The sequence below is a fragment of the Arvicanthis niloticus genome, chromosome 30 (genome assembly GCF_011762505.2).
Source record: "Arvicanthis niloticus isolate mArvNil1 chromosome 30, mArvNil1.pat.X, whole genome shotgun sequence".
NCBI lineage: Eukaryota > Metazoa > Chordata > Mammalia > Rodentia > Muridae > Arvicanthis > Arvicanthis niloticus.
The window spans coordinates 7,434,116-7,460,674 of NC_133438.1; the positions used below are offsets into that span (position 1 = coordinate 7,434,116).

The 26,559-nt window shown below is 45.0% G+C and overlaps 1 protein-coding gene across 1 annotated transcript in view; it reads left to right on the forward strand.

The window, feature by feature from the left end:
• Nlrp12 (NLR family pyrin domain containing 12) overlaps positions 1-9,526 on the forward strand; it is a 30,349-nt gene extending 20,823 nt beyond the window's left edge. The window contains exons 7-10 of the mRNA XM_076927830.1: positions 846-1,016; positions 4,644-4,814; positions 6,827-6,997; positions 8,946-9,526. Coding sequence (XP_076783945.1) covers positions 846-1,016; positions 4,644-4,814; positions 6,827-6,997; positions 8,946-9,033 — 601 coding nt within the window. The 3' untranslated portion in view covers positions 9,034-9,526. The remainder of the gene's footprint in view (positions 1-845; positions 1,017-4,643; positions 4,815-6,826; positions 6,998-8,945) is intronic.
• Positions 9,527-26,559: the final 17,033 nt, after the last annotated feature.

Below are 26,559 nucleotides of genomic sequence, written 5' to 3' on the forward strand. Positions count from 1 at the left end.
AGTTTAGTGCCAGAGGTCCAAACTGTGCAAAGAGAAAGATGAGTCTTGCAAGTTGTCCTGCAGCTCTGCCCACAATGGGTTCCCGCATCAAACAAATGAACAAACGAACAAAAAATACAAACCTCAAGGGCTAGAGAGATGGCTCAGTAGTTAAGAGCACGTGTTGCTGTGGGCATCCACACACATATATCCACAAAATATTTTTTGAGACAGGGTCTCATTCTGTGTCTTTGACTAGCCTGAAATTTGATATATAGACTACATTGGCCTTGAGCTCAACAGGGATTCCATCTGCCTCTGATTTCTGTGTTGGGATTTAGGATTAAAGGTGTGTACGTACTACCACATTTGATATCATAAAATATTTTTAAGTATAATTTGAAAAAATCAATATATATATATGTACATATATATATATGTAGTCTGATACATGTAATATCATTATTTGTCATCTTGAACAGTTTTTGTTTTTGTGTTTTCCTTGGGGTTTTAGTTTGTTTCGGTTGGATTTGTTGTTGTTGTTGTTGTTGTTGGGTTTTTGTTTGTTCGTTTGTTTTTTTGGTGGTTCTGGGAATCAAACCCAGAACTTTGCATGTACCAAACAAATGTCCTACTACTGAGCTACACCCCTAGCTCCTGGCTTTTTGAGACAGAGTCTTACTATGTACCCAGGCTAGTCTCTAATGGAGCATCCTCCTGCCTCTGTCTACTAAATGCTAGTGAGTGTCACAGGTATGTGCCACAGGGCTTGTTGAGGACATTTAAGTCTGAAAATAGGAAAGAAGATAAATTTAGTGCCCCCCCCCCAGGCTCAAATCATGCTTACTGAGCTGGATGTTTTGCAGGCTGAAGATCTGCCATCTTCGACAAGCTTCCTGTGAAGATCTGGCCGCTACTCTCAAAATGAACCAGAGCTTGATGGAGCTGGACCTAGGTCTGAATGACCTTGAGGATTCTGGGGTGCTTCTGCTGTGTGAGGGCCTCAGGCATCCAGACTGCAAACTCCAGACCCTCCGGTGAGAGTGTGATCATCCTAGTTCTTCTCTGGTACTGAGGCCGTGGCACCACCTCCCATTTCCTTGCCATCTCTACATACAACATCTTTCAAGATTTCTCGGCACAGGGCCTTTCTTTATACAAACCACTGACATTCCCTGAAATTGCCCTTTTACCCTCCTGTCTACCTCATTTCCAGGGAAGATTGGCTAACCCTTCAGGTCTCAGAACAAACACTACTGACCAAAATGTACCCTCTGTTCTAGTTTGTTTTCTGTTACTGTGATAAACATCATGACTTTGGAAGGCAAGGGTTTATTGTAGCTTTCTGGTTATAGTTCATTCATTATTGAGGGAACCCAAAGCAGAAGTCTGAAGCAGGAAAAAAAAAAAAAAAAAAAAAAAAAAAAAAAAAAAAACAGAACAAAACAAAACGTGGAAGGCTGCTGCTTACTGGCTTGTTCCCTCTGGCTTACTCTGATAGCTGGGGTGTTTGTTTCCTTGTTTTGCTTTCCTGGTTTTTCTTTTTTTTGTTGTTGTTTTTTTTGTTTGTTTGTTTTTTGTTTTTCGAGACAGGGTTTCTCTGTGTAGCCCTGGCTATCCTGGAACTCACTCTGTAGACCAGGCTGGCCTCGAACTCAGAAATCCGCCTGCCTCTGCCTCCCAAGTGCTGGGATTACAGGCGTGCACCACCACTGCCCGGCTTTCCTGGTTTTTCAAGACAGGTTTTTCTGTATAGTCCTGGCTGTCCTGGAACTCTGTGGACCAGGCTGGCCTTGCTGTCTCTGAGTGCTGGGATTAAAGGTAAGGACACACACACACACACACACACACACACACACACACACACACACACACACCCAGCTCTCTGCCAGCTGGTTTTATACATCCCAAACCCACTGGCCTAGGATTATACTGCCTACAGTGGGTTCCTGCATCAATTAACCATTAAGAAATTCTGGGGAGAAGGCTCAGTAGTTAAGAGATACTCTTACAGAGGACCAGGGGTCACCTCCTAGCACCCACATTGTGACTCACAACCCACTATCCATAACTGGCCATCTTTAACTCCAGTTCCAGGGAATCTGACTTCCTCTTCTAATCTCTGTGGGCACCAGGCCTGCATGTGGTGCACACTCATGTATACAAAATGCTCATACACATTAAAGTAAAAGTAAACATTTTTTTAAAGGTATGTTCTGCTGAGAGCCAAACCCAGGAAACTACCTGCTGTTCTAAGAGAACCTCAGGAAATTACCTGAAATTACCTGCTGTTCTAGAAAGACTAGTCAGTGCAAGGTTAAGAAAGGACGTTCTCAGGTCTCAGGTCCCAGGAACTTAAAGAACGTCTGGCATTTCCCAGGAGCCAGTTATGACAATGGGATGGTCTAGGGCAATAAGGATATGACACTGGGATGGTCTTAGACAGTGAGGATTCAATAGTGGGATAGCCCTAAGCAATGACCCTTGCCTAAACTTCCCGGTTTGCTGTGTCCTTATAACCTTCCCCCAAAATTAAAGTTTCAGAGCTTGATCAGAACCCAGACTTGCTTTCATTCTTTGTGTCTCTTGTCCTTTCATTCTTTCACCCCCTTCCCTAAGGTCTCGTCTAATCTCCTCGGGCCAGGGCAATGTTCTTAGCCAGGTGTGGTGATGCATGCCTTTAATCCTAGCTCTTGGGAGACAGAGACAGATATTTTTGAGTTCTAGGCTAGCCTGGTCTATATAGTGAGTTCCAGGATAGTAAGGGCTACATAGGAAGACCCTGTCTGTAAACAAATGAACAAACAAACAAACAAACAAATCACCCTGGTCTACACAGAGTATTCTAGAACACCCAGGACTACATGACTCACTGGAAAAAGAAAGGTGCTTTGCTGGTAAGCCTAATGATCTAAATTAAACTCATGAAACCTACATGGTAAAAGAAAAGAACCAACTCCCACGGGTTGTCTTCTGACCTCCTCATGGGCACTATGGCAAGCCAACATGTCCACAAATGTACGTGCACGCTCACATGCACATGCGTGTGCACGTACACACAAATACACATATACTACTAACTTAAAAAGTGTAAAAACTAGGTGCTAGAGATTTAGAGGACCCAGGTTCACTTCCCAGCACCCACATGGTGGTTTATAATCACCTGTAATTCCAGTTCCAGGGGACCTGACACCTTCACACAAACATGCAGGTAGGCAAAACAAACTAAATAAATAAAAGTACATCTTTTAAAAAAAAATTGTAAAAACTATCACCATCACCCAAAACCAAACCAACCAAATGGACACCACAGTCGAGAGCGTGGCAATGGTAGTACACACCTTTCATCCCAGAACTCAGGAGGTAGGGGCAGTTGGATCTCTGAGTACCAGATTATCCAACCTTCACAGTGAGGCTCTGTCCTAAAATAATAATAATAGTTATTGTTATTATTATTATTAATAAATTTAAAAAGGAGCTGAGCAGTGGTGGTGCAGGCCTTTAATCTCAGCACTTAGGAGACAAAAGGCAGGTGGATGTCTGTGAGTTCAAGGCCAGCCTGGTCTACAAAGTGAGTTCTAGGACCTCTAGGACATCATGTCTTGAGAAAACAAACAAAAAAAATTTTTTTTTCTTTTTAAAGAATTATTTATTTTATGTATATGAACACACTGTAGCTGCCCTCAGACACACCAGAAGAGGGCATCAGATCCCTTTACAGATGGTTGTGAGCCACCATGTGGTTGCTGGGAATTGAACTCAGGACCTTTGGAAGAGCAGTCAGTGAGTGCTCTTAACCTCTGAGCCATCCCTTCAGCCCTCCAAAAAGATTTTTTTTTTTTAACAGATATTTTTACTCGTGCCTATGTGAGTGTGTGCCACACGTTTGCATGTGTGCTCAGAGAAAGATGATCTCCCATCCTCTGTCATGTGCTGCTGCCTGCCCAGCATGGGTGCTGAGAACCAAACTGGGGCCCTTTATAAAAGAAGCAAGTGCTCTTAACCATCTCTGTAGCAGGAAGCCCCCTGTACTTTTCTGTTTCGTTTTGGTTTTGGAGACAGGGTTCGAGGTAGCTCAAGCTAACCACAAACTTGCTCTGCAGCTCAGGTTAACCTTGAACTCCTGATTTCCCAAGTATAATGGCCACAGACAGGCAACACCACACACCCCAAATACTAGGGATGGAGTCCAGGGTGTGTGTTAGGCAAGTACTCATCAAATGAACACCACCCCACCTTTCCTTGTTTTTAATAATATATTTTTTAAAGCTACATATATGGCTTATTGCCCACATGTATGTGTATGGCCACACACATGCCTAGTACCCACAGAGGCTAGAAGAGGGATTTAGATTTCCTGGGGCTGGAGTTACTGTCAGTTGTGAGCTACCACATGGGTGCTGGTCATGGAACCAATGCTTGTTAGTGCTGAGTTATATCTCCAGCCCTTCTCCTGTTCTTATTTATTTTGTATTTTTCTGCGTTTCGTTCTGCCTGGGCCCTTGGTTTCTGTGCTATCTTCCTCTCTGCCTTCTCTTTTCTCTTTCAAAAGCAGGCGAAGCCATATCCCTGCACCCAGCATACAAATTTGGCACTTTTATCCAAACCCTGGTGACATTACCAAAGGCACAAGGCAAACTCAGCTTGGCCATCCCTACCTCTAGGTTGGGCATTTGTCGACTGGGCTCAGACGCGTGTGCAGGCATTCCCAGTGTGCTCCAGGTTAACACACACCTCCGAGAGCTGGACCTGAGCTTCAATGACTTGGGAGACAGAGGCCTGTGGCTCCTGGGGGAAGGCCTGAGGCACCAGACATGCAGACTCCAGAAGCTGTGGTGAGCATTTTTTTTTCCCCCTTGGGGGAGGGGGAGAGGGAAAGGGTGGAGATGTTAATGGAGACAACAGCCTTTCCTTTTGTGCCCCTCTCCCCTTTCTTTGAAAAATCCAAACACAAATGAAAAGACAACATTTGGTTTTGGGAGGTGACTCAGCCCCCAAATTCTCTGCCCGACATGGACATGCAGGAAGCCCAGGTTCCAACCTCAGCACTGCTCAAATTGGGTCTGATGGCTCCTCCCTGTAATCACAGCATTTGGGCGATGAAAGGCAGGAAGACCAGAAGGTTGATTTGAGGCTTAAATTCTGACTTTAAGAAAAAAGTGCGCATGCCTTTAATCCCAGCACTTGGGAGGCAGAGGCAGGCAGATTTCTGAGTTCGAGGCTAGCCTGGTCTACAGAGTGAGTTCCAGGACAGCCAGAGAAACCCTGTCTCGGAAAAAAAAAAAAAAAAAAAAAAAAAAAAAGACTCATTGTTTACAGATCTGTGGAGAGGTTTGGGGGCCACTTCTAGAAACTTGGCAGGAATTTGATATTGGGCACAGACAAGGAAGTAGGCTTCAGACAGGAATTTGACATTGAGCCAGGACACTGAAGTAAGCTCAAGTAGGAATCTGATTTTGAGCTATAACAAAGAAGTAGGCTTTTTGACTTTGGACTAGGACAGGGAAGTAGGCTCAGATATCTTGGTCATCTTGATGAGCCCTTAGAAACAGTGACTGTGGGACTTTGCTTATTGCCTTGCTTGTTCCTTGTCCTAGAACTGACCTTATTACTTGCATGTAATTAAAATGGTATAAAAGGAGATTAGAAAAAAAATAAACCGGATTCAGCCTCAGAACTGGCTGGGGTCATGCTACAATGTTGTTTAATTATTTTTTTTTGTTGTTGTTTTGTTGTTGTTGTTGTTTTGTTTTTTCAAGACAGGGTTTCTCTGTTAGCCTTGGCTGTCCTGGAACTCACTCTGTAGACCAGGCTGGCCTGGAACTCAGAAATCCGCCTGCCTCTGCCTCCCAAGTGCTGGGATTACAGGCGTGCTCCACCACTGCCCGGCTATCTTTTTTCTTTTTAATCCTCGCTCCTGCCCTGGAGAACCTGTTGACTGACTGAGCTGACTTGGCCAAAGATGTGTTCTTTGGAGATGAAACCACTGAGGGCTGGCACAATCCCTACCTCTTTTCTAGGAGGCCAAATTTGGCTCTAGACTAAAATTGAGGAACAATTAACCACAAAAGGAAACGTTTGATCCTTGGCTCCAAAGTATATGGGGATCCAATCTATAACTCACATTATTATAACTTGTACTATTTTTCTGTTGTTGTGATAAGACACCCTGATCAAAAGCAACTTATAGAAAAAATGGATTTATTCTGGCTTACAGTTCCAAAGGATAGGGTCTGATTTGGTGACAGGATGGAAAGGCATAGCAGGAGCTTGAAACAACCCCAAGTCTTTGCTTTGTAGACCATGGTAGCTTTGAACTTAGAGATCCAACTGCCTCTGCCCACCAAGTGCTGAGATTAAAGGCGTGCACCACCACATCTGGCTTAAACCCAAGAGCTACAAATGCTCTTAACTGCTGAGCCGTCTCTCCGGCCCCTCTAAATCTTTCTCTGTGTGTGGCACACTGGAGCTGATTAGAACCCTGCACGAGCATGGTGGGGTGACTGCTGACTAAGTGCTACACCACTCCCTAAGGAATGTGTCCAGCAACCACTGGATAGGTTCGTGACCGTTTCCTTTAAACAAGGTCAACAGGGCTGGAGAGATGGCTCAGAGGTTCAGAGTACTGGATGCTCTTGTAAAGATATTGACTTCAATTCCCAGCAATCACATGGTGGCTTATAACCATCTATAATGAGATCTGGTGCCCTCTTCTGGCCTGCAGGCATACATGCAGGCAGAACACTGTCTAATTTATGCATAAGAAATAAATCTTTTTTTTTTTTTTTTTTAAAAAAAAGGTCAACTGAAAAGCATGCCTCATACATCTTCAGCTTTTCTTCTGTAGGCTGGATAGCTGCGGCCTTACATCCAAAGCATGTGAGGACCTTGCTTCTACCCTGGGAATCAGCCAGACCCTGAATGAGCTTTATTTGACCAACAACGCTCTGGGGGATTCAGGTGTCTGGCAGCTATGCAAGAGGCTGAGGCATCCAGGCTGCAAGCTTCGAGTCCTGTGGTGAGAGATGAATTCTGATTTCTTGGAAAGAAAGGAAAGTGTGGGAATGCTGAGCTCAGATTTTGGGGTAGGAATACCAAATCACTGAGGAGCATAAAAAGTACATAAATAACTCTGGGGAGAGAGAGAGAGAGAGAGAGAGAGAGAGAGAGAGAGAGAGAGCGCTCAACAGTTAAAAGCACTTGCTGCACTTACGAGGACCCGGAGTTCAGTTCCTAGCACCCATGTCAAGTGGTTTACAGCTGCCTGTAATTCCAGCTCCTAGCGTTCTGAGCCCACACACACACACACACACACACACACACACACACACACACGTAAATAATAAAAATAAAGCTACATAAACAAACATGAAGCTATTTCACTCATGGACTTGGGTATAAGACAAGTACATGCTAGCTGGAAATTACAGCCTCATTAGTTAGTCCTCAAACTGTCCATCCTCCTGCCTTAGTCTCCTGAATTCTGGAATAGCAAGCTTGGTGCAGTATTCCTTCCTTCCTTTCTTCCTTCCTTCCTATTCTTCCTTTTTTTTTTTTTTTTTTTTTTAATTCTTAAGATTTATTTTTATCATGAGTTCACTGTCGCTGTCCTCAGACACACCAGAAGAGGGCATCGGATCCCATTACAGATGGTTGTGAGCCACCGTGTGGTTGCTGGGAATTGAACTCAGGACCTCTGGAAGAGCAGTCAGTATCTGCACCTATAAATGAAGAGTACAAGTGAGATTTTGTTAAAGTTCTTATTAAAGACTGAAGACACTTAAAATTGGGAGTAAGGAGCTGGGTGTGGCTGGGAACATATTTTAACCCAGCACTCCAGGCTAGCCAAGGCTGCTCGGAGACCCTGTCTCAAACAGGCAAACAAAAAATTGGGACTAAAGGGCATTGTGCGTAAGAGCCCTTGTTTCTGCAGAGGACCCCGATCCCAGAACCCACTTAGTGGCTCACAACCACGTATAACTACAGATTCAGGGGATCCAACCACCTCTTCTAACCTCCATTGGTACTGCATATAGGAGGTTCAGGCACACATGCATGCAAAATACTGATATGCACAAAACCAAAACATAAAGGGCTGGTGAGGTGGCTCAGCAGGTTAAGGCATTTCGTGTCTACCTTGATTACCTGAGTTCAGTCCTCAGGACCCACATGAGTAGAATAGAACAAATTGATCTCTGCCTCCCCGAAGCATACCATGGCATACGATAATTAAGCAAAAAACCTGGGAGTATGGATCCCAGCTTCACCGGAGGTTCCCAAGTTCAAGGCCAGCCTGGACAACCTAATGAGACCGTATCTTAATATGTGAGGTATGAAGGCAGCTCAGCAGTAAAGCACTGAAGTATACACACGTTTCAACACTGCAAGTATTTTTTTTTTAATTTTGCCTTTACTATGTTCCTGTATCCCATGGCACCTGCTTGTAAAGCCAGAGGCCAAGTTTGAAATCAGTGCTCTCTGAATACCAAAGGCAGCAAAAACCTTTATCCTGTGCTGTCTCAGGTGCCCATGCACTTAAGATTATGTTAATTATGCCTACATATGAATGTATGTGTATATATGCATGCTGGCACCAGCGGCAAGAGGATGTCCTATACCTGAGAGCTAAATTCAAAAATGGTTTTATGTAGAACTGAACCCTAGCCCTGTGCAAGAGCAGGAAGCACTCAATCAAGCCAATGTCTGAGATTACTTTTTTTTTTTTTTTTTTTTTTTTTGGTTTTTCGAGACAGGGTTTCTCTGTGTAGCCCAGGCTGTCCTGGAACTCACTCTGTAGACCAGGCTGGCCTCGAACTCAGAAATCCGCCTGCCTCTGCCTCCCAAGTGCTGGGATTAAAGGCGTGCGCCACCACCGCCCGGTGAGATTACTTTTCCAGGCTAAAATGCAGTATACCAGGATGCTGTCTTTTAAGTCACCACACTGACAGTCCCATGCTTGTCCCCAGGCTGTTTGGAATGGACCTGAATAAAATGACCCTTAGGAGGATAGCGGCACTTCGAGTCACAAAACCATACCTGGATATTGGGTGCTGAGCAGTAATGAAGAGAACATGGACCAGACCAGGATGTTTGTTCTCTCCTCTAACTTGACAGAACTTTTAAAAGGCCAGCCTCCGGTGAGGTGGAGACAAGATCATTCAAGGTCATCCTCAGAAACCAGCTAAGAAACCTGTCTTACTTCTGTCAGGAGGCCCACTAAGTACAGGTTGATTTTAGGGCGGGGATTGGCTAGTTAGCAGGTTTGAAGAGCAGGCACCAGAGGAATGGAAAAATCTGCAGCCTGGACGTTTCTGTGGATCGAGGTTACCACCTACTGGCCAAAGTATAGAATTACAGTCAGGATAGACAGACACCCACAATTACTTGTGTGCATAGTAGAAGAAATAGCAAGCAGTAGTCTTTGCAGGTATATGGAAAGGCCATGCTGATCTCAATTGTACTCAATTCTGGGCTGGGCCCCCAGAGACACAAATGAGGCCTAAAAATGTGTAAATTGGTCTGGAAAAGTGGACCAGTTGGGAAACATCCTGGGTCAAAACTAGGCCCTAAACCGGGCAGTGGTGGTGCAGGCCTGTAATCCCAGCACTTGAGAAGCAGAAGCAGGAAAATTTGAGGCCAGCCTGGTTTACAGTTCCAGGATAGCCAGGGCTACAGAGAAACCCTCAAAAAAACAAACTAGGTCCTAGTTTTAATCCCCAGCAACCACATGGTGGCTTCACAACTATCTGTAATGTCTGCTAAGTAAGACACTGCACTCAGAGCCAGCCAGCAAGCACAAGGATCAGATGCGCATTCATATGCTTAAAGTGGGCTCAAATGTAAACGCAGCATGTGGCCAGGCACAGTGGCACAGCATCCAGGCCAGCCTAGCCAGAGCCTAAAAGCCTTGGAGTGGTGGCTCTGCATTTGAGAAGCCAGGGCTGTCTCCAAAAGAGGTGCCCTAGCTTTTAATCCCCATAAAGCCCAGCATCCACCTTGGAGACCCTGGAAGCTCCTGCTGCCTAATGACACTTGTGCCTAATGACCACATACAAGTGTAAATAAAAAAAAATCTAAGCCATGCATTTAGCACAGCTTCTCAGATGTATACTAAAACCCATGGAAGCAAGTACCTATACCTGCCCCTGCCTTAAAATGGGCAAAGGTGCTTGCAAGCATGGAGTTTCATCCCTACAAACTCCAGAAGCAAAGCCCAGCCAAACCCCAGAAGTAAATAAGTAAATAAACCTGAAAGCCGCAAAAGACAAGAGAACAAGACTTTATTGAAACACTGGGGGGGGGGGGGGCTGGGGAGATGAGATGGCTCAGGGGATCTTCTCAGTGGCTCAACTGGTTGCTCTTCCAGGACCTTCAAAGCACCCACATGGCAGTCCAGTTTCAGGGAACCTTCACCTGGATTCCAAAACAAAGGAAAAATTTGAATTGCTTGAAAAAGAGTACTTGGAAACTCCAGATAGCCACTTCTGCCCTGGGCACTTACCTGTAGGACAGCCAAATGGGGAAACTGGTATAACAGAAACAAGAGCATCTTAGCAATCAATTGTTAAATTGAAGGCCAACCCATTGTGCAATACAGACAGGCATGGTGCTAAGTATTTCACTGGGGACTAAGGCACTGTCACGCCCACTGCTGGCACACCTGTAGTCTCAGCTTCTGGGGAGACCCACACCCTTGGTATGCCAAGAACCACTTGGGCTGACAGCCTGTTAAAAACCAAACCAGCCTGCAGCTGGAATTCATTCCCTCCCCCAGTGATTAGATAAACTCGAAGGTCCAGGTAGTGGTGCCCACAGGTGATACTCAAAAGTAGAAGCACTTTCCATACACAAATCCAGAAGGGTGCTCCACTTCTGAGTCTCACCAAAATGAGCAAGTCCCAGGTTGATTGAAGTTCTGATGCCTTCTCCACACAGCAACACACAAAATGGAAGCACTTTCCACTTAGAAGCTTAGATAGGGCCTCCATTTTGAGTATAGCTATATGGGATTTCCGAAGATCCAATCATGCCTGCAATTGAGGACTGTTCAATCCAAAGATGGATAAGTTAGTATTCTCCTAGACTCAATGAAGCATGTTCACTGGTGCTGGCACCTTTGGGGAGGTACTCAGGGCCTGCCCCAAGTATCACTGTAATAGTCTTAGAAGGCTGTTCCAGCTTCTCTGGGTCTAATGAGTCCACTGGAAACCTGTGAAATGAACCCACAGATGACACCCAAATGATGCAACACTTTCCACTTAAAGATCAGAAGAGTGCTCCTACATTTGAGTGCCACCAGGTGCGCAGCCCTTCCTAGGCTCCAGTCTCAATCGGTAACACTGCAAACTTTGCGGCACTTCTTGCAAAGAACAAAGTGTCACACAGTTTGAGTATCACAGGTTGAAGAATTCCCAAAGTGGGCTGTGGTAAAAAAAAAAAACAAAATTGTTATTTCTATTCACAACTTTGCCACCAGGCATGCAGGCTGGAAGGAAGTAGCCCAGGCTAAGTGCGATTGCCATTCCTTCATTCAACTCACTGGAATCCTAAAACCTGAAAAATTCATTGTGCCCAGGGCACACAACGTCCTAACACCTGTAAATCCCAGCCATCATGGGAGTATCCAGAGGCTGAGCTACTTGGAAAGCACAAAGTGCACAGTAGATAATTCACTATATATAGCTACCTACCCCTCTGGATGTCCAAGCTTGTGTGGCGGAGCCAGATTAAAGAGGGCATCTGTCATTTTGCCTTTAAAAACTGGATAGTTGTGGCAACTGGGAGTGGAACTACTTACTGAAGCTGGTCAGGGTGAAGCTGGTCAGGGTGAAGCTGGTCAGGGGTGACAAACCTGCACGCATTCAGCCTGACTAAAACTCCTATGAGCCGCCCTGCTTCCTCACCTGTTTTTCAGGTAAGAAATTCCAGCTTGCAGTTGCACCGGGCTTTTCAGACGCCATGTACACCCAGAGACAAACAAAATGGATGCACTTTCCCGCCAAGCCACGGAGAGGGCCTCCACTTTGATCGTCACTGTGTGTCTTAACTTCCAAGCCCTGAGCTCAGCACCCTCCCAGGGCCTATGCAGATTCAGGCTCCTTTAGGAATGCGGAAGGCCTTTAGTGCCGCACGTGCCCAGGTGCGGGTGTGACTCATGAAGACCACCTGTGACACCCACTTGCCCAGAAGCACAATCCCAGAACACATGACACAAGCCTTGCAGCCGTTGCGTTCTCAACCGGTAACACTCAAAACCTGGCGGCACTTTTCTTCCAAAGAAAATCCAAAAGAGCCCCCAGTTTGAGTATCACAGGTTGGAGGTCTAGGGTGAATGCCTAAAAAAAAAAAAGCAAACATTGAGCAGCACACGTATCTACAACACACAGATTCTCGGAACTATCGGGGTCTCATTGCAACCTAAGCCTGTCCGGTCCCATTAGGGTAAGCACTCCAAGCCTAACTCAGGCACGCTTGCTTTCAATTGCTCACTTTTGGAAGTCAGGTAGTCCCCTCACGTGACAGAGGGAGTCAGACGCAAAGCAGATGTGTTCCCCAAGCAGTAGCACACAAAGTGGAAGCACTTTCTGCTTTAGACTCAAGAGAGGGCCTCCACTTTGATGGCCACTACATTGGGATCCATCCATCCAAGAGCACGGGCGCGTATCGACTCCTCAGATCCCCCATGACCTCAGTTACTGGGCAAGGGTGTGTCCACCCCTAACCTTCCCTAAAACCAGCCTCATTCCTTGACCTGAATCCCAGCACTGCAGTTAAACCGGGAAACACGTGGTGCCGGGTCGTTATGTCCGAAAAACTTTACATGCGGCTGATCGCCAGTTTTCTCAACCGGCAGGACTTAAAACCTGGCGGCACTTTTTACAATAACAAAAAAGTGCCCCCATAGTTTGAGTACTGCAAGATGAGACGGCTCACAGGTAAAAAAACCAGCAAGAGTGTGCGGAACATCCATCACTCGAACCTGAGCAGAAAACCTGGATGAAATCAAAGACAAGAGTTAGTATCCAAGAGTTTCAGGCCTGACCTCTTAGTGTCTACTGATAGTCTACAGTAATAGAAATGCACTGCAGAGAGATGAGCCTGGGACCCTGTTGACTTGCTCAAGCGACTCCCAGCCTTGGTTTGTGGTGCGCAGCAAGTAAACCCCCACAAAGCCCAAGAAGTCCCTTTGAGAGTTAAGTTACTCCCTTTCCCCCACAAATTAACCAATTTCGTTGCTGGAAACCAAACCAACCAACTTCAGGTCTGCCTCTGACATAGGGATTAGTAAACCCAGCCGAACCCGTAGAGGCCAGCCAAGAAAGAAAGCTGAATGGAAGGCCAGACTGCCTTTTTTAAAAAGACTAATTGAGAAACCCTGTCTCGGGAAAAAAAAAAAAAAGGACTAAATTTTAAAAAGTGAAAAAACTTAAAAAGCAGGCCTTGGTGACCTTTAATCTGGAGGACAGGCAGAGCGGAGTTAAAGGCCAGGCTGGCTAAACAGGAGAAAAAAAATCTCGGGAAATCCTGGTCGTACTTTCCCACTCTGAGCAAGGTAGATTTAACCCACAGACCTGAAGGAAAAAGAGAAAATATTTAAAACAAATGTTACCTATCCTTCGAGAGGAGCAGGAAGCCGGAGGTGGCCCAGAGACCCGCCAGAAGCAGCCCTCTTGCTGTGGAGTAGAAGCCTCTGAGATGGGGGTAGGCGCTAGGTTCTTATATAGTCTGGAGGCTCATTGGCCCCCTGGACAGGGAGGCTCTGATACCCCTCCCCCACCCGGGGAGAATCCTTACTCAACCCACCCAGCTTCCTCAGAGCTGAGTTTCCCTGCGGCAAAATGACCTTCACAGTTTTTTTTTTTTCTCCCCTCCTTGAAGAGGAAATAATTTGTTTGGTTTTTTTTTTTGTTTTTGTTTTTAAACATCTAGAGGCTGGGTTAGGTGAAGCCTTTAATTCTAGAATTTTCAGGGCAAGCCTAACAGACCATTGTTAGTTCAAGGTCAGCTCGGTCTAGCCCGAGTTCCAGGCTAGCCAGGGCAACAAGTTAAAATAATAACAAAATAAATAAAGGAACCCGAGAGGTTCCGCGTTTGGTTTTGTTTGGATTTTTTTTTTTTGTTGTTTTGTTTTGAAATCCCGAGTTTCAAAGCCCTTTCTCCCTCCTCTCTTCCTCCCTTTTCTTTCTTTTGTGTGTGATTGTGTAGGCCTGCTTTGCCACCTGAATATGAAGGTCAGAGAACATTGTGCATCTTGATAGAGTTGGTTTTCTCCTATCCTTAAGTATCTTTAAATAGTTCCACGGGTTGAAATTAGGTCTCCAGGCTTGTAGGGCGGGGGTTAAAGCTACAGAGCCATGTTGCAGGCTTTGGTTTTAGGGTGTTTTGAGACAGGGTTTCAGATATGCCAAGCTGGCCATAAATTCATTAAATAGCAAAGAATAATTTGGGACTCCTGAGCCTACATCTTTTTTTTTGTGTGTATGTGGAATTGGAAATTTTGAAAAACTTAATTTAATTTTAATTTTTTTTTTAACGTATTCACCTTACATCCTGCTCACTGCCCTCCTCCTGGTCGCCCCCTCCCATAATCCTTTCCTCCCCCCTCCCCTTCTCCTCCGTGCACTACCCTCCCCCACCCCCCCCACCCCCCCACTCTACCCCTCAGCACTTCAAGTCTTTGGGCTAGGTGCTTCCTTTCCCGCTGAGGCCAGACAATGCAGCCCAGTTAGATCAGATCTCACGTACAGGCCAGGCCGCAGCTTTTGGGATAGCCCTGCTCCAGTGGTTCAGGACTCACATGAAGGTCAAGCTGTACATCTGCTACATATGAGCGGGGAGGCCTACGTCCAGCGGGTGTATGTTCTTTGGTTGGTGGGGACTCCTAAGTCTTTGTCTCCAATCTCCCAAGTGCTAGCATAGGCACATACCACTATGCCCAGTTCAGTCATTAACTCCAGGCATATTTAATACATTTTAGATGTCTTATTAATTGAACAAGTAAGTGTCACCAGCAATTTGCTAGGTCTTAGGCTTGTGGAAGCAGATAAAGAGATAGGTTTGGCCGGGCGGTGGTGGCGAACGCCTTTAATCCCAGCACTTGTGAGGCAGAGGCAGGCGGATTTCTGAGTTCGAGGCCAGCCTAGTCTACAGAGTGAGTTCCAGGACGGCCAGGACTACACAGAGAAACCCTGTCTCGAAAACCAAAAAAAACCAAAAAACCAAAAAAACAAAACAAAACAAAACAAAACAAAAAGATAGGTTTGGTTGGGTATAAAGGCACATTTTTTTTGGTGGTGGGGGAGGGTTCGAGACAGGGTTTCTCTGTGTAACCCGTGGCTGTCCTGGAACTCACTCTGTAGACCAGGCTGGCCTTGAATTTAGAAATCTGCCTGCCTCTGCCTCCCAAGTGCTGGGATTAAAGGCCTGTGCCACCACTGCCGGGCTTAAAGGCACATTCTTTTAATTCCAGCAATGGATAGGCACAAGCAGCTACAAGAGAAACTGTATTTCAGCAGCAACAAGAAAGATATGGGTTTTATTAGTCTAGAATGCTGGATTCCTTATTTTCTTCTTCCTTTGTTTATTTTGAGACTGGGTCTTTCTAGGCTAAATGAGCCTAGCCTTTGATCCCCTATGTAGCTAAGGATAACTGATTCAGCCTGTCATTACTTTCCCAAGGTGGCCTTGGAACCTCTATGCCTTGTTATATTACATTGAACATAACCAAGCAAATCGCTTGCTCCACCAACTTCATCCAAAGAATTTTATTTACTTATTTATTCACTCACTCACTTACTTGCTTATTTATTGTGACAGGATCTTTCTGTGTAGCCCTGACTGGCCTGGAACTCACTATGTAGACTAAGCTGGTTTCCAAGCCACAGAGATCTGCCTACCTCTCTCTGCCTTCCAGAATAAAGGCTTGCACCACCAAGCTGGCCCACAGTGAGCATTTTAAAATTACATTTTATTTATTTTTGGTGTTTGTTGGGGGAGGCTATCAAGAAGGTGTAAAGGAAGCTATACAGAGCATATAGGTGTCAGAGAAAATCTGTAGCAGTGGGTTCTGTCTTACCTTGTGGGGTCCAGAGATTGCCTTCAAGTCTTTGGGTTTGGCAGTCAGTATGTTTATACATTAATACAGCTCAGAGGCTCCACAAAGAACATTTTGAAAACCTCTAGGGTTAAAAATGTAGAAACATCTCTGAAGTCCTTCATAAGGCCTCCTTCGAGTTTACCTTTGACCCTCAGGCCTAGCAGGGAGCTCAGAAGCAGAGGGGCAAAGGTGGGGCCGCCACTCTGGCTCCCCTTCTGGCTTCCAAGGTTCTGACTAAAACCTTTCTACAATGACTAAGAAGCAAGCAGGTGTTTTTCACAAAGGCTCTGGAGGAATCCAGTTAGAAACAAGCCCAGCGTTTGGCTAAGGAGACTGCATCCATTTTTTATGACTTGGAGGCTAAGGATATGGGTTAGATTGAATAGTATATTCAATCTCCTGTATTCGCTAAACCCTGGGTTTGCTTCTCAACACTGCATCAACAGCTCGGGGTGGCCTTTGCCATCTCAGAACTTAGGAGGTATAGGCTAGAGGACCAGAAAATCAGGGTCAATGTTGGCTATACATTGACTTTCAAAACAGCCTGGGGTATATGAAGGTTAGCCCAAATACTGCTTTTGCCTGCCATGCCCTCAACCTTGTGCTTCCATTGCTTTCTTCTCATGCTGAGCTTCAGAGACTCCAGCAGAAATACTGAGAAATACTGAGAAAGGGCTTATTAGGAAGTGAGGCACCAGGCGAGGTATTGGTATTGGATTCCTGCTCTTCAGTCCTCCCGAGGCTCAAGTCACAAGGTGCATTTCATTCTCCCCAGCCAAAGGGACTGCCAACCTGCAAACTAATTAGATTTCTCCTTTACCTGGAGTCTGAATGGCACTGAGGCTTGCAGAACGTAGCCACAGAGCTGAGATCATTGGCCTCAAACTCATGCCACGACAGCCCCCAGAATCACAGGCTGAGCTGCTTGGCCTCAAACTTGTCTAGTAGAGGAAAAAAAAAAAAAATCACCTGCTGTCCCTGCAATTTTTCTAACACAAACACAGGGCAGGTCTTTCTTCTTTATTCTAACTACATTAAATGGAGTGACTATATTAATTTTCCGTTCCTATGTGGTTTGAGGGATGAGGGTTGGTTTATTTATTTATTTATCTTGACACACAGATTCTCTTATTTAAGCCAGGCTGGATTCAAACTCAGAGATCTACATACTTCTGCCTCCCAAGTGCTGTAATTAAAGGTGTAGTCCAACTTGTTCAACTTGCTTTTTTTTTTTTTTTTCTTTTAACCTACCTCTGTGCACCCCTGGCTAGCCTGGGACTCATTATTATGAATATTCTTGTTTTTTTGTTTTTTTTTTGTTTTTTGTTTTTTTTTTTTTTTGGTTTTTCGAGACAGGGTTTCTCTGTGTAGCCCTGGCTGTCCTGGAACTCACTCTGTAGACCAGGCTGGCCTCGAACTCAGGATATTATGAATATTCTAACTCTCAAATATCTATTTCTTGAGTGTGGTGCTTTTTGATTTTATTTATTTGGGTTGGGGGGGGGTTGTGCACATGCTAGGGTACTCTGGTGGTAGTTAAAGGGCAGCTTGCCATCTCACCCGCTCTCACTTCTCCCACATCAACTTATTTCTTTCTTCCTTAATGTTATTATGAGAGGAATATTCTGGAAATTTCACAGAACTAAGGGATGTGATTTGACAGCCTATGAAGTAAGGACCCAAGAAAGGATAGCCATTTTACTTTTTTTGTTTGTTTGTTTTTTGTTTTTCCAAGACAGGGTTTCTCTGTGTAGCCCTGGCTGTCCTAGAACTCACTCTGTAGACCAGGCTGGCCTCGAAACCATTTTACTTGTTTCTAAACTCTCCAGGCAGAACCGAAGGACTGTCATTTACATGTCAGCAGACCTGGCTGTCATGGTAATGACCCAGTCCTCCCTCCCTTCCCCACTCAGCCCTTGGCTTTGTTTACCAGGATTGATCATTACAATAAGAATGCTTTCTTTGTAAATTCCCAGCAGGGTTCGAAATCCTTTTATGCACAAAATTAATGGGTATAATACCAGGGGCTAGTCAATTGCGTGTTCATTCAACTTGAAGTCAAGGGAGTAGCTTTTAAGCATGAAACTATAAACGGCCACGTTATCCATATCTTCTGCAGAAGGTATAATAAAGGAAAGTGGAGAAAAACATTCTTTTGGGTGCTGGCATGCCTAGCTCAGTGTCAGAATGTAAGATGATTCCTAGGCCAAACTTCCTGCATCCGAACCAAGTGCTGTTTTACACACACCTATCCAAGTCCCCCAGAGAGGAGGCTTGGGAGGCCTATCAGGCAGCCAAGGTTGGTCTGCATTTCAATAGAACAAGCTGGCTTTGAACTCTCAGCAGTGATTTCCATTTCAGCTTCCCAAGTGTTGGAAAGACAAGTGTGAGCTATGGTAATTTGCATTACATGTAGACGCTGATATGGGATACCTGTCATGTGGTCATTTTTAAACAGTTGTCCCCCCTTTCCCAGCCCTGGCAATGGGGAACCAGAACCTTGTGCAGGTTATGCAGGCATCTAAATTCGGATAGTACGTTTTTTCATCCCTAATTTTGAGAACTTTATATTTAGTTTTAAATTCAGCAGAAATACACTCTCAGTAATAATTAATTGGCTGATGAGCAGTTTTAAAAAAAAGTAGCCTGGTGTGGCATCCAATCCCAACACGCAGGGGAAGGGAGGCAGGAGGCCTGCTTTAAACTGGAAGCCAGCCTGAACTTCAGAATAACTTCTACTCCACTCTAGGCTAGCGGGAGACCTTGTCTCAAAAGCAAAAAGTAAATGAACAGAGAATGAAAATAATAAAAACTAAGCTGGATATAGCTCCATGGTAGTGTGCTTGTTTAACACGCCCGAAGCCCTGGGTTTAATTCTCAGTCTTGAAAAGGAAAAAACAAAAGTAACAACCTTTTCTTTTTCCTTTTAAGTTTTATTTTATTTTAAGAAGTTCTTGATGCCCAAGAGCTCAACTTCTGTGTTGTTGCAGGGAGTCATGGCCACACCACCACATGCTACACCCATTTCTCTTTCTATTGTCTAAGGCCACTTTTCTATTCTTCTATTGGAGTCCCCAGAACCAAGTCTTTGTGATGTATACCTTGTGACCTAAGATACCATTCACTAGCCAATCTTTTTTTGAATTGTGTCTGGTGGAAGCCAGCATGGGGTAGGGAAGGTGGGGACTGAGGTTGCTGGGCATGCAGGGTGTGTGTGTGTGTGTGTGTGTGTGTGTGTGTGTGTGTCTGTAGTGTGTTTGGAATTGAACCCAGGGATGCTCTCATGTGACAAGTCCCAGCCCATGCTATAGTCCTTCTCATAGGACTCGTGTTTTCAAGCCTTATGTAAAATGTAATATACTGTATGACAATGTGGTTTGTTATTAAGAAATAATTCTGACTCTTTAAATCTTCACAAGGCTGGAGGTGTAGCAGAGTTGATGGAGGTCTCGGTTGGCTCAACATTCCTTCTTGGCTGGACAGGAGATATGCAGGAGGGGGTGGGGCAGGAAAAATCTTGAAAGTATTTTGAAGGCGGAAGCTGCAGAATTTGGAGTTCTAGGTTATCCTTTGTTTTAACTCCATTGTGGACCAGAGTTATAAGACCTTGCGTCAAAAATAAAATAAGAAGGGATAATTGAATTGGTACATGCTTATAATCATAGCATTTGGGGAGGCAGAGGCCTGCAGAATGTTAGAGGTCTAGCATGATCTACATAATGATTTCAAGGCTAGCCTGTAATACAAAGTGAGATTCTGCCTCAAAAAGCAAACAATCAGCTGGGCGGTGGTGGCGCATGCCTTTAAGCCCAGCACTTGGGAGGCAGAGGCAGGCGGATTTCTGAGTTCGAGGCCAGCCTGGTCTACAGAGTGAGTTCCAGGACAGCCAAGGCTATACACAGAAACCCTGTCTCAAAAAACCAAAAAAAAAAAAAAAAAGCAAACAATCAAGAAGACAAACAAATCACCAAAATAATTTACAAATAAATAAATAAATAAATAAATAAGAAAACGTAGAAAAGATGGTAACTGGAAAGGAACTCACAATGAAGACCAAAGTGGCCTTGAACACATGTACATAGTAAGCAGGCTTATTAATCCCAGGACTTGGGAGGCAGAGACAGGCAGATCTCTGTGAGTTTGAGGCTAGCGTGGTCTACAGAGATAGTACCAGGGCTACACAAAGAAACCCTGTCTCATCTCCAGGGGAGAGGGAAAAGACTCTACTATCTTGGTAGGGAAAATGGATTGAATTTAACTGAACAAAGATGCAAAAAGGACTTTAACCAAAGAATCAAGAAAGGACTCAGGAAGATGGGGGGGGGGGGGGGTGTAGTGTGTGGAAAATTACTAGGAAGAGACACTAGGGTGGCCGGATTCTTACTTAAACTGACCCAGCAGGATTCTTGCAATGGGCAGGCAGGCTTTTCTATAGCACTTCAAAGGCAGGAGACAGAGTGACTCCAGGAGATATCAGCAATCTGATACCTGGAATGGGAGGCAACTCAGCAGATTCTTGGCTAAGTCTAAATTGGGCTGGTCAAAGATTGGAAGGCTGCTGAATCTTAGTGGAGAAGCCTGGGGTTTATCTGTTCAAAATACATTTTTTAGAAAGTTCCTCAAAAAAGGACAGTGGTGATACCCATCTATAATCCCAGAAAAGACCACGTGGGCGGGAGGAAGATCAGGAGTTCAAGGCCATCTTCAGAAAGAGTAGGAAGTTAGCTTGGGGTACTTGAGAGCCTGTCTCAAAAGAATAAAATAAATCAAACTGGTAGGTAGTGCTTGTGTCTGCGTTTAATCCTAGTGTTCAGGAGGCAAAAGGCAGCAGCCTGTTCTACGTAGTGAGTTCTGGGCCAGCCAATGCTACATAGTAAGATCTTGTTTCACAAAATAAAAACAAAATCCAAAGTGAGATAACTGGAAATGACCAGAGAATAAAAAAGATCCCTCCCTCACACCCCAAGCTTGAGTTGGCAAAAAATGAGCATAGACACAGCAGTAATGTCACTTCCTATTAAAAAAGAATTTATTTAGTTTTAGTTTCATGTGCATTGGTGTTTTGCCAGCATATATGTTTGTATGAGGGTGCTGGATCCCCTGTAACTAGAGTTACATACAGTTGTGAACTGCCATGTGGGTGCTGGGAATTGGACTCTGGACTTCTGGAAGAACAGACAGAGTCATCTCGCCAGCCCCAGTTCTTTAATATTCGTTTCCTGAACTATAAAAGAGACCTTGGGTGACAAGATAAAAAAGACTGAGCTACCACAGTGGTAAGGCCTGGGCCCCGATAGTTCAACAACCTAGGCTTGGCCAGTGATAGGCCAATAGCAGACCTGTATTAATGAAACTGGAGAAAGAAGGTACACTCAATGTGGCTACCTCGGAGAGAGAGACAAATAACAAGGTCGGGTGGACCCCATACCCATCCCCAAGTCCAGCTTCCTAGGTCCTGACCTAAAGCTTAGGTTTAAAAGGAAGACCAGAGATGTGAAGAGCTTAGTCATAGCTAACCAGCCAAAGCGCGATTGATCCTTGACTGGACTCCGGTCTCTGCATCAAGGTGGCCCTACATATTGCCAGAACTGTGTGTAATCTTTTCCTGGGAGACAAGTTCCTTTCTCTGGCTGGCACTAGACTTCAGCCTTTTGCTTTTTACCCAGTATGAGATTCCTGAGGGAAATTCTGATGATTCCTTGGGGCCCAAAGGAAGGGCCCAAGTCTCTCTTTTTAATAATTATTTTCTCTCCTGCCTGGACAGTTACAAATGACTCATGCCCGTTTCCAACATTTGGGAGGCTGAGGCAGGAGGATTATCACAAGTTCAAAGAGGCAATATATAGAGTTTTTGGCCAGCTGGGACTATATATACATAATAAGATTGTCTCAAGACAAAATGGGGCCAGGCAGGGTGGCACTTAACTAAAATCCCAGCATTTAGTAGGTGAAGGGAAGCTGATCACAAGGCTAGCCTAGTCTAGGTAATGTAGGCTAGACAGGGCTACACTTTTTTTTTTTTTTTTTAACGATTTATTTATTATATATGGGTACACTGTCTTCAGACACACCAGAAGAGAGCATCAAATCTCATTACAGAAGGTTGTGAGCCACCACGTGGTTGCTGGGATTTGAACTCAAGACCTCTGGAAGTGCAGTCAGTGCTCTTAACCACTGAGCCATCTCTCCAGCCCAGGGCCACACGGTTAAGAGTCTGTCTCATTACAAAGAACTAAAGACGGAGGTGGAGAGATGATTCAAGAGACTAAGAGTACTTGCTATTCTTGCAGAGAATCGGAGTTCTGTTCCAATAACCCACCTTGTATAGCTCACAACTGCCTGTAACTCCAGCTCCAAGAGATCTGATGGCCTCCATGGGTACCCATACACTCAGACACTTTAAACAAAAGACAAAATAAACCCATAACAACTAGAACAGGAAATTTTCCTTAGATATGGCCAGTAGAAGTAGACTTGCTTTCTAAGAATTCTTATTTATTTTGAAAAGGTCTTGTTCTATCTCAGGATGGCTTGTACCTCTCCGTCCTGATGTCTTTGCCTAAGCCTTGCAAATACCGTGATTTTGTAATTATGGTTTTGAACTACTCATGATTCCTGGTGTGTTTGTCCTTCCTTCCTTCCCTCCTTCCCTCCCTCCCTCCTTCCTTCCTTCCTTCCTTCCTTCCTTCCTTCCTTCCTTCCCTCCCTCCCTCCCTCCCTCCCTCCCTCCCTCCCTCCCTCCCTCCCTTCCTTTTCAGTGTGGAGACAGAGCCCAGGGCCTTGACATACTAATACTGTGCAGCTAGGTTCCCAGTCTCTTTCTGTGTTTAGTTTGCTATCTTTTTGAAACAGAGTCTTACTATGTGGGCCTCATTGGCCTTGAATTCTCTATGCAGACTATGCTAGGCTCAGAGGGATCAGCCTACCTGTGGCTCCAGAATTCTGCGACCAAGGGCATGCATGGTTTGCCTCTCCCAACTTTGTTGATGTTGTTGGTTTGTTTGTTTTTTGAGAGGATTTCCTAGAGCTCAAAGTGGCTAGATAGCTGAAGGTGACTTTGCCGTTGCCCCTGTCCCCTAGAATATAGATATTGCACATGTGTGCCTTCCTGAAGAGTTTGTGCAGTGCTGAGACCCTGACCTAAAGTTAAGTGCCGGATAGGGAAGCATGCTACACTTCCTGGGACCCTGCAGGTTTTCAAAGATTCTCTCCTAAGGACTCCTGTGGCTTGTCTTGTTAAAGGTGGGGTATGGCCTAGTTTCCAGTCCTGGCCAGGCTGGTTTTAGTGTCATGCCAGTGGTTGCTGAGTGGCTCAAGTTGCAAACCAGAATTCAAGTTTACCATTAAAATTGTCCTCACCCAGGAAAGGTGGCTTACACTTGTAATCTCCACTACGGACAGGAGGCAGTCAGGTTGTCAGGAGTTCAAAGCCTGCCTTGGCCATTCCTGAGGATGTTCAGGAGGTTGACCTGTGACCTTCACATCTCATGGACAACCAACATGTGTGTGTGTGTGTGTGTGTGTGTGTGTGTGTGTATGCGCGCACACTTAAAAAAAGAAAAAGGCCGGGTGGTGGTGGCGCACGCTTTTAATCCCAGCACTTAGGAGGCAGAGGCAGGCGGATTTCTGAGTTCGAGGCCAGCCTGGTCTACAGAGTGAGTTCCAGGACAGCCAGGGCTACACAGAGAAACCCTGTCTCAAAAAAACCAAAAAAAAAAAAAAAAAAAAAAAAAGAAAAAGAAAAAAAAAGAAAAGAAAAAGAACCAAAGAAAAAATAACTGTAGGTACACAGGATATAAAGGTTCAGTCCCATCCCCACTCCCACCCCCTGAGATTCTAGCAGTTTAAGGGAATGAGCTATTCTTTGTTTGTTTGTTTGTTTTTCGAGACAGGGTTTCTCTGTGTAGCCCTGGCTGTCCTAGAAGTCAGTCACTCTGTAGACCAGGCTGGCCTCGAACGGAATGAGCTATTCTTAACTCTTCTTTGTCATTAAAAATATTCCAGGGACAGATGGCTTTCAGATAATTATTTTCCACTCCTAAATAGTTGCTGGGCCTGAAAACTTCACTTACAATGGGCAGATCTGGAGAGAAAAGATAATTATTTATGGCTGCCAAAAGCAGCTCCCAGTAAAGCTGTTTTACATCAATTTAAAGAAACCTTAAGGAAGCCAGGGCCTGCAGCATGCTGGGAAAGGCTTCTATAATGGACTAGCCACATTCCCAATCCTTCCCTTGTGGCTACAGTTTTTTTTTAATTTTTTATTTATAAAGACGTGATCTTTGGATGTAGTCCTGTCTCGCTTGAAAGTTGCTATGTAGTCCACTCTGGCTAAGAACTGCAGAGGCTTCTGCCTCTGTTTCCAGAGTTCTGGGATTCCAGGTGGGAGTCACAATATCACAGCTTCTTTTTGGGATGTGAATTCCTCCTTGAAATTGCCAGCTTGTTAGATAAACGCCCTTGCTCGGAACACCAGGGTTGTTCTGCTTTCCCCCATCACACTGGGAGGTTGCCCCTTCAAGGGCAGAGCATTGTAACAATCTTGATCCCGAGGAGGAGATTCTAAAGACACCTGTGCCCTTCCCTTGGGCTATCAGATTATTGAGACAATGGTCCTCAAGGAAATGGAATTTCCTCAGGAATCTCATGCTGGGCGAAGGGGAAAGGCTGGAGCCTGGTGTCAGCCAGAGGAGGGAACCTGTCTCCAAGGAAGAGATTCCAAAGTGCTCTGGCCACCTTGCTGGAGCCAAGTCAATGACACTGGGAATCACACCTTTTGTAATATGGCTACTCTGCCTGTTTGGCTACCTTACTTCAGACACGTAGCCACTCAGCCAGTCTCACTTGTTTCGGGCTGCTGGACCCAGGGTCTGGCCTTAACAGATCCAGTAACAGCCTCCCGCCTCCCGAGTCGTACACAGTTTTGAATGCTAGTTGAATGGATGGATGATAGAGTTAAAAGGATATTCAGAAGCAAGCAGCTATGGGGGGCTACCAGGAAGCAGAACTGGACTTCCCAAGATGTTCCAGTGTTAAACACCCATCCTGCTGAGAACCACACTTGTCGTAGTGAACAATGTGTAGTTCCTTTTTAGCCGAATAATTTTCTTTTTCAAGACAAGGTCTCACTAATGTAGCTCTGGGTGTTCTTGGAATTCACTGTGTAGATCAGGCTGGCCCCCACCTCAAGAGTTTTCCTTGCCTGTGTTCCACTATATCAGGTTACTTTTTAATCTATTAGTTTTCAAAGATGTGTGTGTGTGTGTCTGTCTGTCTGTGTGTACGGCTGCATGTGAACTTGCCTGGTGACCCAGAGTCCAGAAGAGCATAACTGGTCTCTTGAGAATCTCTTGAAACTGGAGTTACAGAAGTTTTGGGCCTACCAAATCAGTTCTGGGGACTGTACCTGGTTCTCTGCAGGAACAGCAAGTGTTAACAGTTGAGCTATCTCCACACCATTTTTTTTTTTAATTACATGCACGTGTGGGAGCCTGTGACTGTGTACATGTGGGTGCTCCTCAGAGGCCAGAGGAGGGTGTGGGATCCCCTGGAACTGGCTTTACAGGCTGTTGTGAGTACCTAAGTGGGTGCTGAGACTCGAATTCAAGACTAGCGATCGCTGTTAATTGCTGAGCCCTTTCTCCAACCTCCAATGCTGTTAAGTTGTGAGAGAGAGAGAGAGAGAGAGAGAGAGAGAGAGAGAGAGAGAGAGAGAGAGAGAGAAGAACCGTATATGTAGATAGATACAAATAGCCCTGTCGGGGCAACCCGGGTTTGTATTCGTGAATTTTGCCCTACCCACGTGGCACCGGAACCTCCAGGTTCCACCAAGAACTGCCCTCTGACTCACAGATCGGGAAGAGATGTATAGTTCACTTCTCGGCTTTGCCAGAGATGGCCTCGTTCTGTTCGCCCCCTAGTGGTTGCACGAAAAACTGCGTCTCTTTGCTATCATGTCCGTGACCAGCTTAAGTCTGGTAGGGACTTCAGATCTGGATCAAATTTTAGGGGTACACGTGTATTTTCAATGAATAATGAAGGCTTAGAAAAGCGTCCTTAGATTTAAGACAATGCGGAAGGTGACCGTGAAGCAGCAGTTTAAGTGCCCCTCTCTCCACACACACTTTGAGAACTGACTCCAAACACTAAGGGAAAAAGAAATAAAACTCTTTAAGGCATCCAATTCTGGTTAAACACCCAAAGAGAAACCCATTTTGAACAGAAATTCTTTGCCACTTGTACAGATTTTAAGGTAATCCTAAACAGACATACATGTCATCTGTAAAGTTTTTTAGGCCTCAGTCCCCAAGTCACACTTTAAACAAGGTTTTACGGAGACAGAAACTGCAGGCTTGGTCATTCTGGACAAATGGGAGATTTGCATAGCACAGATTACTTTTTTTTGTTTGTTTGTTTTTGGAGACAAGAGTTTCTCTGTGTTGCCTTGACTGTCCTTGGGTAGCCTTGAACTCATATATCCGGCT